Source organism: Mustela nigripes, chromosome 2 (genome assembly GCF_022355385.1).
Source record: "Mustela nigripes isolate SB6536 chromosome 2, MUSNIG.SB6536, whole genome shotgun sequence".
NCBI classification, from domain to species: Eukaryota; Metazoa; Chordata; class Mammalia; order Carnivora; family Mustelidae; genus Mustela; species Mustela nigripes.
The window spans coordinates 1,781,334-1,794,887 of NC_081558.1; the positions used below are offsets into that span (position 1 = coordinate 1,781,334).

The 13,554-nt window shown below is 57.8% G+C and overlaps 1 protein-coding gene across 1 annotated transcript in view; it reads left to right on the top strand.

Annotated features, from left to right (window-relative positions):
- Positions 1-141: 141 nt before the first annotated feature.
- ZNF554 (zinc finger protein 554) overlaps positions 142-13,554 on the top strand; it is a 27,766-nt gene continuing 14,353 nt past the window's right edge. The window contains exons 1-4 of the mRNA XM_059387622.1: positions 142-331; positions 3,040-3,150; positions 4,802-4,993; positions 9,687-9,919. Coding sequence (XP_059243605.1) covers positions 142-331; positions 3,040-3,150; positions 4,802-4,993; positions 9,687-9,919 — 726 coding nt within the window. The remainder of the gene's footprint in view (positions 332-3,039; positions 3,151-4,801; positions 4,994-9,686; positions 9,920-13,554) is intronic.

Sequence of the window (13,554 nt, forward strand, 5' to 3'; positions counted from 1 at the left end):
TGGGCAGGTGGGCTTCGGAAGATGGGGATTGCCGTGCAAGGCCTGCTTAGCACCCCTGGACCGCCTTGCCGAGGGCTGTGGGGCTCAGGGGTCTGTGGCCTGCAACACAGGCCACGCACCTGCTCTCAGGTTTGGTTGAGGATGGTCTGGAGAGCTGTTGGATCTTGGCTGGTGGCCTCGAGCAGCTTCACCCTGGAGGAGCTGATGGGCTGTTGTGTGACTCCTCTCGGGGCTGTCACAGCTGGCGCATCTCAGGACTGGGCCAGTGTCCCCTGCTTCCTGGGCAACCCCCCCAACAGCCTGGCAGGACCTGGCCTGCTGCGGCCTAGTGGTGAGCACGACTTTCTCATTGTGGGAAGTCCCACGTGGATCCTGCATCGAGTCTCAGGCTTGGCTTGGGGGGTAGTGGGGCCCCGGGGGACTTCCAGCCCAGGTTAGGTGGGAGCCCGTGTGACGCAGGACACCGAGCTAATCTTGGCCGCGTGCGGGGCGCGGGCTGGTGCAGTACTCTTTCTCACACAGCCCAGACCTCCCCGGGCTTGCCAGCCTGCAGTGCAGGAGGTGGGGGACCACTCCATCCCAGAGGGGCCCCCGGGCCCCTGGCTAGGGCAGGCCCTGTGGCTTGTCTCTCCAGCCGGAGTGCGGTTCACTGTGACAAGCGGCCTCCTTGGGCTGGTGCTGCCAGCGCCCTGACTCGTGTTGAAGCTGGGGATGGAAGTTCTGGGAGGCACGGCGACCCGGCAGGGGCGTGGGGGACCAGTGCCACGAGGGGGGCCGCTCCCCCATGGCTTTGTCCCGACGAACTGGCGTTCCCTATTCTGTTCCAGCCACGTTGAGTGGTTCTCTGTCACCTGCAACCCACAGCATGTGTCCTTGGTCCTGGCCCTACTGACCCCCGAGATACGTGGCAGCTGAAGCTGGGGTTGCCGAAACAGACTGGCCTCTCGGCCTCCGAGGACCGTAGGGGTCTCCGATGGGGCGTTGAGGTAGTCGGGGTGGGCGGGCATGGGGGGGTCCTGGGGAGGGTTGTGTTGGCTCTGGTCTGGGAGGGACTTGGCGGTCCTCACCGTCCCGGGGCCCGAAGATCGGGACCGCCCCAGCCTGTGGCCAGTCGGGCTCCAGCCTCCCGCAGGCTTCTGTGCGCGTCTCGGGACAGCAGCCCCGTCTGCAGGGGGCTATGCATGTGTTTGTTGTTAACAGCTTCGTGGAGGTGAAATCTCCATGAAAATCACATATTTGAAGTTTTGTTGCTTGTGTGTCCCCACGAGAGCATCAGCACGGTCAGGACGACATGCTTGTGGCATGTGCCCCCGCCCCGGCCGGGCCCCTCACGCTTGCACCCGGCCTGTCCCTGCGCACGCGGCCCATGCTCTCAGGGTTCGCACAGCTGTCCTCACCGCGGCTCGTCTGGGTTCTGGTGCCGAGGCTCGTGTTCCGGGAGGCGTCCCCGTGGGGCCCCTCCTCATTCTTGCTGTGCTGGTGTGTCGTTTGGGTGTGCGTTTGTTCAGCTGGTCTGCTGCAGGGCTGGGTCCGGTCCGGGGCTGTCAGGAGTAAAACAGGTGGACATTCCTGGGCCTGCCTTCGTGCAGATGTAGGCGCTCAACTTTCTAGAAGTGGGTTTCGGCTCTTCCGGTAGGCGGCTGCGGTCTCCCGCGGCGGGTTTACGTTTCTCCTCCCTTGTGGTGAACGATGTCCAGCCGCTCGGCACACTTCCTTGCTGTCGTGTGTCTTCGGTGACCCTCCTACCCTGTCTGTGCTAGCAGAAGCGCTTGGGCACGGAGACGTCTGCGTGGGCGAAAGACGACGGTTTGTGACCGCGTCGGACGTTAAACACGTAGAAGTGAGGGGACGAAAGCGGCTCTACCCTGAAGCCGCGGCCTCCTGCCGAGGGAGGGGAGAGCAGAGGGGCCGTAGCTCGTGCACAGAGGAGAGGGGCTCGGGAGACCCCTGTTCTCCCCACTGGAGGTTCCCAGACCCTACGATCGCAGGTAAAATTGCGGCAGACTTTTTTTTGTAGAAACTAATGGATGATTCTGAAATCTGTATTACAACTCAAAGAAGCTAGAGTGGCTGAGGAGGACGGCCAACCCAGGGATGGACAGAGCCACTGGGCAGCCGCAGAAACAAGTCTGGGAGCAGAGCCGCACGTGGCGCCTGTGATTGCACCCAAGGCTTCTCTGCAAGTCGGTGGGCCCCCAAGCTCTCAACACCGAGCCCTGACCGGCCGACTCACACTCTGCACAGAAATGAACCTAAAATGGATCCTCGATCTAACGTGAAAGGCCCGCCCGTATCTGCAATATGTCCCGCCGGCCCGCGCGTGGCCTTTCTGAGCCGAGGCTGCGTCACCCGTGGGAATTCGCCATTTGCAGAATGAATGAAACCCGCAGGCGGACAGCAGTACCGGATTCGCCCATGGGGCGGCAGGGCCTTGCCACATGTAGCCGCTGGAGGCTCAGAATGCGCCAGAACGGGTCTCGACTTCCTGGGCAAGCGTAAAAGAAATGCAGCATTTAAATCTACTGGCCGAGCAAATGGAACAGATAAAGTTGGTTTTTGTTTTTTTAATGATTTTATTTACTGGAGAGAGAGCAGGGAAGCAGGGGCAGAGGAGGAAGCAGGCTCCCCGCTGAGCAGAGCCCAATGCGGGGCTCGATCCCAGGACCCTGGGACCATGACCTGAGCCGAAGGCAGCGGCTTTACCAACTCAGCCACGCAGGCGCCCCAGGAACACTTGAAGTTTATGTCAATAATGTATCCTACTTAACCCATCGTGTCCAGAATATTTCAAGGTGTTAACAATAGGAAAACCCAATAAGGAGACATTGTATGGACTTTTTTTTCTTTAAATGAAGCCTTCAGAATCCTGTATCTGTTTCTGGCCGTAGCACATCTCAGCACAGACCAGCTCGATAGCCACACAGGGCCGACGCCTGCTGGGTGGGACAGCAGGTGACCGCACAGGAAACCAGCACACGGCACCTCGGGCGGGAAGGCTGTGGTTCCCGTCCTGGCCCCTCTGTGCCCTGCTTCCCTTAGAGCGCATGTCTGCTCAGGGCGCCTGGGCCTCCAACCCGAGGTCCCGGACAGGGCTCCTTCCATGTCGGGCCACCGGCCGCCTCAGCAGGTCCCCAAGAAGGAAGATCACGGGTGAGGCAGATGGACGCCTGATCCAGCCTGTCCCGGCCAACGACGTCCTAACTCTCATGAGCTCAGTACGCCTTCCCCGGAGCAACGTAGATTGAGCCTGGAGCCCTGTTACTCGTAGCCACAGACGAAAGTCCAACAACACTGGATATTTTATTGATGACCTGGAGAAACTGCCCCAGAATGATGCATCCGGGGAGGGTCCTGAAGCGTAAGCAGGGGCTGACTTCTACAAGCTCTCGACTCCCGCGTGTGGGTGCAGCCCGAGGCCCGCACTGTCGCACAGCCGCACAGCTTTGTCTACACAGATCTAGGAGCCCTGCTTGTGAGCTCATATATGGAGATTGTGGGGAGGGGTGTTTGGGGTAATGAAAATCGTACTTCGAAAGCACAGGACCTGTCGGTAGCGTGAAAATGTGTAATGAGATCCCGCAATAAGAGCCCATCCAAGTGGAAGCATTTTACAAAGCGGCATCAGGATGGGGAGAGAGTGAGCTGGCAAAGTCCTAGTGGAGAGCAATTTGAGGTTATCTATCAAGATTTGAGATGTAAATACATATCTAGGGTCTGAGTGACATACACGCACATTTGGTTGAGTTGTATGTGGAACGTTGTTGTATGTGGAACGTTGGTTGTAGCGTTACTTATAGTAACGGGAGGTTGAAGACAACTCAAATGCCCACCAACGGAGAAATAGTTAAATTTGAACAAAATACGTAATTTAAACATAGGATGTGTTCACTTAACGTGATCCCCAGTCTAGCCCTAGTGTACCTGCACGTTTGCAGTTTAGTTTAAGAAGACAGTCTATTGAGGGGCGTCTGGGGGACTCCGTCGTTAATCGTCTGCCTTCAGCTCGGGTCACGATCCCGGGGTCCTGGGATCGAGCCCCGTGTCGGGCTCCCTGCTAGAGGGGAGTCTGTTTCTCCCTCTGCCCGCTGCTCCCCCTGCTTGTTCTCTTACTCTCTGTCAAATAAAATCTTAAAGAAGAACGGGGCGCCTGGGTGGCTCAGTGGGTTAAGCCACTGCCTTCGGCTCAGGTCATGATCTCGGGGTCCTGGGATCGAGTCCCGCATCGGGCTCTCTGCTCTGCAGGGAGTCTGTTTCCTCCTCTCTCTCTCTGTCTGCCTCTCTGCCTACTTGTGATCTCTCTCTGTCAAATAAATAAATAAAATCTTAAAAAAAAAAAAAATCTTAAAGAAGAAGCAGCAATGTCTTGGGCCGCCTGGCTGGCTCACTCAGTGGAGCCCGAAACTCGATCTCGTGGTGGTGAGTTTGAGCCCCATGTTGGAGAGCAGACATTACTTAAAAAAGAAAAAGAAGAAGAACCAGTGTCTTCATCTGTACAAAGAAAGGAGCCATCAGTGACCCTGGAAGTCTTCAGAGCTTAGTAAGCACGTGTGTGAGCTCTTTAGTGTGGTTGCACGAAGGGGGGCTTGGGTCCTTCCACCACCAGCAAAAGGCGTCCCGGCCGGGAAGGGCATCCTACTGGCTCCGCACCCAGAGGCACCGTCCGCTTCGCAGCCATTCCTGCCTGAAGCGCTCATCGCCCTTGCCTAGAACATACAAGCACAGATGCCCCACGACTCCTGGGAAAACACCAGTCCGTGGAAACCGAGCCCCCTTTGTCGTCCTGGGGACCTGTTGCCGCCAGTGTCCGTGAGGGTCTGCAGGTTCCAACGCTCTAAAGGCCGCGGACGCAGTCGTGGTAGGGACCACATCACCCTCTTCGAGTTGCCCTCAAGACCCCATTTCTGGTTGGACGATAAGCTTCTCACGTGGGGCATGGGCCATGGCACACCTGTCATGGTCACTGGAGCCCGACAGGCCACCATCCAAGAAACAGGTACGTGTCCTCCAAGGACTCCTGGTGTGGGCGCCCCTCCCAGCCTTGCGGGTGGGTCTTGGGGGTGAGCGCTTGAAATCAGATCACCAGTGTACTGAGGACGACATCTGAGTATTTACAACGGTTAACCGTCCGAATAAACGTGAGAAACCAGGAACTTCGTGGCTCTGGTGTGTGGAGACAAGAGTCCCTTGGAAAACATCAAGCACGGGGTCTTTCCCCGGGTGGTGAAACCCATCCTGCACGGCTGCGACCCACCCCTCGGTGCGGCGACCGTGTGCAATGCCGCTGCGCTGAGTCTTGTCAGAGAGCTGGTGTTCCGGAAACAATGGTCATGCCTGTTCCAGTGACTCTGGGAAGTCCATTCTCAGGAAGGCTGGGATTCGCCGGCGGTCGGCGGCCTCTCCACACAAGCAGGGCAGAAGGGTCTTCCTCTTCCAGATCCCAGAGGAGCCGCTCCCCTGTCATACCTTCCAGGACAAACAGCCCCACCCAGGTCTGGCCAAAAAGGCACCACCACCACCACCACCACCATGCCCAGGGCCAGAGCAGCACCCCTGGAGGCCACCTGATGCAGAGATGGAAACCGGCCTTGGTCACTCAGGGGCAGGTCAGAAGGCCTGTGATCCTAAGGGGAAGAGAAAAGTGGTGTCCGTCCGTGGAAGCAACCTGAGGGAGAACATGGTGCGGGATACGTCACGGACCAATCATGTATTTTGTATGACTTGGATCCTTTTGAATGTATCAAAAAATCTTTTTTAGGATCTCCTGGGTAGCTCAGTCGGTTAAGCATCCAGCTTCTGATTTCAGCTCAGGTCTTGATCTCAGGGTTGTGAGAGTGAACCTTGTGTTGGGATGCTCTGTCTCCCTCTCCCTCTGTCCTCTGCCCCCACTCTCTTTTTCTTTAAAAAAAAAAAAAATTTTTGGCCCAGAATTTAATCCGTCTCCACATCTGCTCCGTGCACATTTGGGAAGAATGTGTGTTTGGCTGATGTTGGGCAGAGTGTCTCCTAAACAGCAGAGTCCGGTCAAGGCTGCCGGTGCCGTTGTTCAAACCAACTTTGTTGATGTTCTACGTGTTCTACCCATCACTGAGAGACAGGTGTGACGATCCATTTCACCTGTCCCCTTGGCTGGGTGATGGTACCCATCGTTTGGTCAAACATCAGTCCAGATGTTGCTGTGGAGGTAATTTTTATTTTATTAAAGATTACCTGGGAGAGAGGAAGAGAGGATGATTGCGCACGGGGAGAGGCAGAGGAAGAGAATCCCAAACAGACTCCCCGCTGAGCGCAGAGCCGGCGCGGGGCTGGGACTCCCGACCCCGAGTGATCGGGAGTCAGACACTTAACCCACTGAGCCATCCAGGTGGCCCACAGTGGGGTCATTTTTAGGGGTGATGAACGTTTAAATCCCTCGACTCTGACTGAGACATTACCCTCTGCACTGTGGGGGCCTCATTCAGTCTGTTGAAAGCCTTAGCGGGGAAGGACTGAGCTCTGAGAAAGAAGGAATCATGCCTTCCGACAGCTGGTGGTCTCAAGCCGCACTGTCCACTCTTCCCTGGGTCTCCAGCGTTCCGTGCAGATCTCGGACCTGCCAGCCCCCACAGTCGCATAACACGATTCCTGAAAGTGAATCATCTGTATCCCCGGAAGCCCTGACTCCTACCGGAATAAAGTTCTCTCCAGCTGGGGCTCTGGGCTTTTCTGGGTTTCCTTGCAGTTCTACCCATTTCTGCTTCGGGTATTTTGAAGCTCTGTTAGCATTTGCATACATACTTCAGATTGTTATGTCCTTTTGATTTATTTGACACTTTTATGGTTATAAAATGACCTTTTTTGGGTAATACTTTGGTAAAATTTATTTGGTAATTTTTTTTATGGTAATATTCTTTGTTCTGACACCAGCTTTGATGGAAATACAGCTACTTTTACCTTCTGTTGACTAGTATTAGCATTAGTCCTGTTCTTTTTAACCTATTTGGTATTTATATTTAAGCTGTATTTCTTGGGCACCTGGGTGGCTCAGTGGGTTAAAGCCTCTGCCTTTGGCTCAGGTCATGATCTCAGGGTCCTGGGATCAAGTCCCGCATCAGGCTCTCTACTCAGGGGGGGAACCTGCTTCCCCCTCTCTCTCTGCCTGTCTCTCTGCCTGCTTGTGATCTCTCTCTATAAAATAAATAAAATCTTTAACAAGATTAAAAAAAATAAAGTGTATTTCTTGTAGCCAGAATATTTTTGGGTCTTTCTTATCTGACAATCTCTTGATTTTTAAATTCAGGTATTTAAACCGGTAACAATTAGTGCGATTTTCAGTACGGTTAACTTGGAGTCCCCCGCCTTGCTGTTTACATGCTAATCACCTCAGTCCACCCTTCCCCTCTTCTGCCTTCCTTTGGAGTAACTGAGTATTTTTTATGATTCTCTCCTACTTTCTGGTTGGTTTATTAGCTATCACTCTGTTTTGATACTTAATTTATTAGCTGCATTAGGGTTTCTAGTATGCAACTAACCTGTTACAGTTTGCCTTCGTGTGATGTTATAGGACCCCGTGTGTAAGAGTCTCGCCATACTTCCATTTCTCCTTTTAGAGCCTATTATTGTCGTGCTGTTTACTTTTACGTTTACTGTAAACCCCTCAACACACAGCGGTGGTTTTTCCGTGAGCAAGACCAAAAGCTCAGGCTGGCCAGCGGCAGCCTGGGGGCTACAGGGAGGAGTAGGTCCTCAAGTCCTAGAGGGGGGGTCTGGGCAGTGCATCTGCCATGCTGTGAGCTAATCCCGGAAAAACCAGACTGGAAAAGAGACTTGAGAATTATTTGTCCCTTTGTCGTAGTCTGCTCAGGCTGCTGTAACGAATGGTCGCGAACAGGGTGGCTCTCGTAAGCATTCGCTCCTCACAGTGCCAGAGGCTGGAAGTTCAGGCTCCAGCCGCCCACACCAGCAGGTGAGAGCCCCTTCCAGGCCGCAGATAGCTGGCTTCCTCCTTCCGTGTCCTCCCATGGTGGGAGGGGCGAGGGAGCTCTTCTGGGGTTCTTTTGTAAGGGAATGAGCCCTCCGTGGCGGCTCCCCCTAATCAACACCTCTCAGAGGCCCCGCTTCCTAATATCACCCTGGGGATCAGCCGTGCACTTGTGAGTTGGGGGGGGCATGAATATTCAGTCCTAGCACACGCTATGCTTATTGACAGGTTGGGGGGGCCACATGGGACCCAAATTCATCCAACCATGGGACCTTCTACCTGATGCTGATTCTAGTTAAACCACCTCAAGCCTCCATTCGCAGTTCAGGCTTGGGACAAGTTAAGATGGAGCCCCGGAGAAAAGATCCTAATCCTGTGCCTGCGCCTGGCGATCAGGACGCTTTGTCAACATCTCTGCATTTCAGGGACCCCATCTCTTCCGTAAAGAAAAGATACACTACACAGGGCTTGGGCGTTGCAGAGAGAGGGGAGAGTGGGAAAGAGAAAGGAGCAGCGGCCCTCGTGCGCCGGGGCTGCGCGTGCAGCTGGGCAGCCGTCCCTGGACAGCGGCCTGGAGCGGCCTCAGAAGGTGGAGACAACTGCCCTGCCCTCCAGCATCGGCACGACTAGGTATTTACCCAAAGAATACAAAAACACTACTTCAAAGGGGTACACGCACCCCAGTGTTTATAGCAGCGTTGCCTACTGCTGCCGCACTATGGGGAGAGTCCGGATGTGTGCCAAGTGCACGGAGGAAGACGGTGGGGTGTGTGCGCGGCGGAGTGTGACTCGCCATTAGCGACGATGTGGATGGAGCTGAAGTGTGCTACGCTGAGCAAACTAAGTCAGAGAAAGACAATTACCGTAGGATTTCACGCACGTGGAATTTAGGAAACAAAAAATAAGCATCTAGGAAGAAATAAAAAACAAGGGGAAGCAAACCATAGGAGACTCTTAGCCATACAGAACAAACTGAAGGTTGATGGAGGGGGGTGGGGGGGAGGGGCCGAGTGGGGGATGGGCATCGAGGAGGAACCTGTGATGGGCCCGCGGTGTTGTAGTAAGTGACCGGAATCGCTGACTTCTGCTCCAGAAGCCACTATTACACTGTACTGCAACTCACCAGAATTTAAATGAAAATTTGGAGAACAATAGTGTACAGGAAGACGTATAATACATGTCACGGCTTGGGCCAATAATCATTACCGTAATTTTTAAAATGGTTAATTCATCAAATATTTGTATAATTTATTGATATTTTATCAGTAGGCGGTTCTATGTTACTGTATTATATAGAGTAGCACAGCCAATTATAACACTATATAGCATGAATCTATGATACGTTAACATTAATTATGGTCTTTTTATTATTTCAACGTATTATTAATAACAAATCAACTTGTCAATATTACTAATAAATGTCATCAGAACAGTTTTACCAAGTAAAAAATGGATTACACATCTTGTTAATAAATAGGCAAATCTTTATGCCTCAGGCATCGTGCTAAATACAGGACTCGCAATTTCTCCCTCATTTAGGGACCGGCTCGGTCCAGGACGCGTCTGCCGCTGCGCACAGGGGCACGAAGGAGCCTCTCCGTCCTGCGTAGACACCGCCCGCCCGCAGAGGGCGCTGTGAGTCCTCTCGTTGCCCCCAGAGGGACGGGGGAACCCCAGCGCCACCCCCGCGGCTCCTGGGACCTGTAGTTCCCAGCCGGGTGCCGCGCAGGCGCACTGCGGAGTCCGCCTGGGCGCACGGCGGGGGCGGCGCAGCGTGAGTTAACCGGGCCGGGCAGGGGGCGCAGCCCGAGGGAGTTAGCGGGCCGGGCTGGCGTGGGGACCGCGTCTGCGTGGAGGGCCGGGGTGGGAGCCGGTGGCGTCCGAGCGCTGCGCGCCCCGTGGCACCTGCGCCCGCCCCGGGGCCGGGCAGCCGCTTTCCTGGCCCGCAGCGCCCGGCGCCAGGTGTGCGGGGGTCCCGGCGGGGGTCCGGGCGGGGGTCCGGGCGGGGGTCCGGGCGGGGGTCCGGGCGGGGGTCCGGGCACGGGGCCTCGGCCTTCCCGGGAGGCGGCCGGGACCGTGGGCAAGGTCGCCCAGCTCCCAGAACCGTCCCCCGCGGGGAGCCCGCGTGCGAGACCCCGGGGCGCGCGCTGCTGGGGGGCGACGGCGGGTCCGGCCGGACTTGAAGGGAGACGCCGCGAACCTGTTTGCTCCTGGCGGCGGAGCGGGGCAGGGACGCCCGGACGTCGTGGGGAGCGGGGTCTCCCCGGGGCCACTCGGCCTGTCCCCGGCCCCCGGGGCCGTGTCTGGGGACGTGGTGGCTGTCGTGCAGGGGAGCGGAGCGCCTGGCACCGAGCGGGGCGCTGCTCGGACCCCGCAGCGCGGGCGGCCCCGCCCCAGGGAATGCCGCGCCCCCAGTGTCCACAGCGCCCCGGGGAAGGGACTGCGGTAACGAGCCGAAGACCCGAGTCTGATCCCGCTCACGGCTCCGCAGAATCACGTTCCCAGCGGGTCGGACAGCGCGAAGCAGGGAGCCCCACCGCCAGGGCCGTGTCCCCTCCTCCCCGCTCCCACTGCCCTCGGGGTGTCCAGCGTCCCAGGGCCGCCCGAGGGCCGCTCAGGATGGCACGCGGGGTATTGGGGCGGGTGGAGTCCCCGAATCCAGGGGATCTCTTCTGGGACTGGGGGTGATACCTGGGAACATGTGTGCTTGTCGCGCTGGGGGGGTTCCTGGCGTGGCGCGGGTGAGGTCAGGGCGGTGGCGACCACCGGTGCCCTGACCTTAGCCATGCCCCTAACGCGCCCCGCGAGGAGGAGGGTCTTGGAACCGCAGAAGGGCGGCGGAGGACTGGGCTGGGGAGGGCTGGGCAGGGCTGGGCGGGTTGGGGGACCCGGGCCCCTTGCCGCCAGCCGCAGTCAGAGTCCCCAGAGCCAAGACGGAACCCCACGCACGCAGTGTGGGGGATGGGGTGGTAGGGGCGTTCGGCCCCCGCGTGAAGCTGAGGCGGGGACCAGGAGCCCTGCCTGTCTGGCCGCTGGTGTTTGTCGGTGTCCTCGGCGGCTGCACCGGGGCCTGCGGGGCCAACGCAGCGGGAACCTCCGCTCTCGCATTCTGGAGGCCGGAGTCCGAAGTCAAGGGTCCGCAGAGCCCTGCTCCCTCCGGGGGACCGAGGGCAGGACGCTCTGTCCTCCTCCAGCTTCGGAGGAGCGCTGCGTGTCCCTTGGCTAAGAGCTGTCACTTGTCTCTGTGTCCGTTGCCGCATGGCCTTGTCCCTGTGTGTCCGTGTCTCCTTCAAGGACTCCGTCCATCACCGTGCATCAGGGCCCGTGACTCCAGGACGACTTCGTCACCGCGTGAGCCGGTACCTCCCAGCCCTGTTCTGGCAAAAACGAATCTGCTTCCCGTCCGTGGAGGGGCCTGGTCTGGGCGTGTCACACGCGTGGACTCACACCCCGTGGGGCCTTCTGTGTCTCGTTCCCTCCCTGCGCGTCGTGGGCTCGGGGTCCGTCCACACAGCGCCTGTCGGGGCTACGGTTCTTTTTAAGGCTGACTAGCAATCCGCTGTGTGGACAGAGCACCGCGTTCATCCGCTGCAGACCTTTGGGCCACTGTGAGTCTCGCTGCCGTGGACGTTTGTGAACAAGTGTGTGTGGACGTGTGTTTCCATTTCTCTTGGGCCGAGAGCCGGAGTGGGATCCCTGGGTCCCGTGTTAACCGCGTTGGACCATCTAAGGAACTGCCAGACTGTCTTCCACGGTGGCGACCTGTTGTCCGTGCCCCCCAGTGGTGCCGGGGGGCTCCATCTCTCCCCGTCCTCCCCGACCCCTGCTCTTGCCTTTCCAACGCGAGTCGTCCTGCCGGGGCTGTTGGGTCTGTGTCTCCCCGATGACTCGCCACCTTGGGCATCTTTGCGTGTGCCGCTCAGTCCTCTGGGTATCGCCCTGGCAGGAGTGTCTTTCCTGGAGCTCTGTCTTTGGAAGGGACTTGGGGTCTACGGAAGCGGCCAGCAGATGGCACGTGGGGTCCCCCCGGGCCTTCCCACAGCTTCCCCTCGTGCTGGCTCTCGGCCCGGCTTCTTCGATCGTGTGAGGATTCTCGTCTGAAGTCCTTTCTGGGGGGAGGGTGCTATTTGTGTCCAAGGTTTAGTTGTGAATTAATGCCTGACTCAGAGGATGTGGCAGAGACGGGACCGAGGCCCCCGGACCCATCACCGGCTCCCCCCACCGGCCTGTCTCGCAGCAGTGATCGCCGCCAGCGCGTTGATACAGACCCGGCCCGCCGTGAAGGCTTAATAGCACGATGCACTGGTGTGCGGGGGCTGGGCTCGCCACGGAGCGGGGTTCTCTCCCTGTGCTGGCGGGAGGCCCGAGATCGCGGTATCGACAGGGCTGATTTCATTCCGAAGTCTCAGTCCTTGGCGTCCGACAGCTGCCTTCGCCCCTGCCCTGTGTGTGTCTGTCTGTGTCCTAATCCTCTCTTCTTTTTCTTCTTTTTAAAAAAGGTTTCATTTATTCGTTTTGAGAGGGAGAGAGAGAGCATGAGTAGGGGGAGCGGCAGAAGGAGAAGCAGGCGCCCCGCTGAGCCAGGAGCCCGGTGCGGGGGTCCATCCCAGGACCCAGGATCATGACCTGAGCCGAAGGCAGAGCCTTGACCCACTGAGCCCCCCCCCGGGCGCCCCCCAGTCCACTCTTCTTATTAGGACACCAGTTTTATGGGACCAGGGCCCATTCCTAAAGACCTCATTTTTACTTAATTCCTCTTTACAAGCCATATCTTGAAATACAGTCACCCTCTGAGGTCCTGGGGTTGGCACTTAGAGGTACGAATTAGGAGGGGACGCCGTGTCACCCCGAACGACAGACGTGCGTTGGAGACGTTGCGTGTTTGGCTCTGGGCCACCCACGACAGAGCGAGTCACGTGCGTTGTTTGGTTTCCCAGCGCATATACGACTTCTGTTTACACTGTCCCGGAGTCCGTCCATTGGGTGTGCAGTCACGTGACATCCAAAATACCACGTACGTGCTCGGGAGGCCGCCCCCGAGGCATGGGGACAGGAAGCGGACAGCTGCCGTGGGGAGAGCGGCCCCCGGGCTTGCTGGGCACGCGGTTGCCCCAGACCTCGGAGGCCCAGCCTGAGGAGGAATCCCACGTTAGGTGTTCTTGCCCCACACGATGAAAAAAAGTCAGTGACCCCAGAGATGGACGCCGCTTCTGCTCTGTCAATGAGGGCACAGACTTTCCCCGATTTCCCCAGGAGCCCCACCACCGTCTTCCTCGTGGCCTGGGGACCCCGTCCAGGGCCCCGCAGGACCTTTTGGTGACCTCGCCTCGTCTTCTCGGGCTCCCCCAGTCTGCGGCCATTTCTCACCCTTTCCTGGTCTTTCGTGACCTCGACGCTTTGGACGAGCACGGCCCGGTGTTCGCAGGCGGTCCCGTGGGTTGAGTTCGTCCGTGTATTCTCGTAACGACACTGGGGTCACGGTTTGTGGGGACGGGGATACCTGATGTCCACGCCACGTCGCTGGAGATTCCAGCCTTGATCGGTGGGGGAGGGGGCCGGGGTTCACCGGTTTCTCGGGTCGTGAGGTTTGGTGGGGG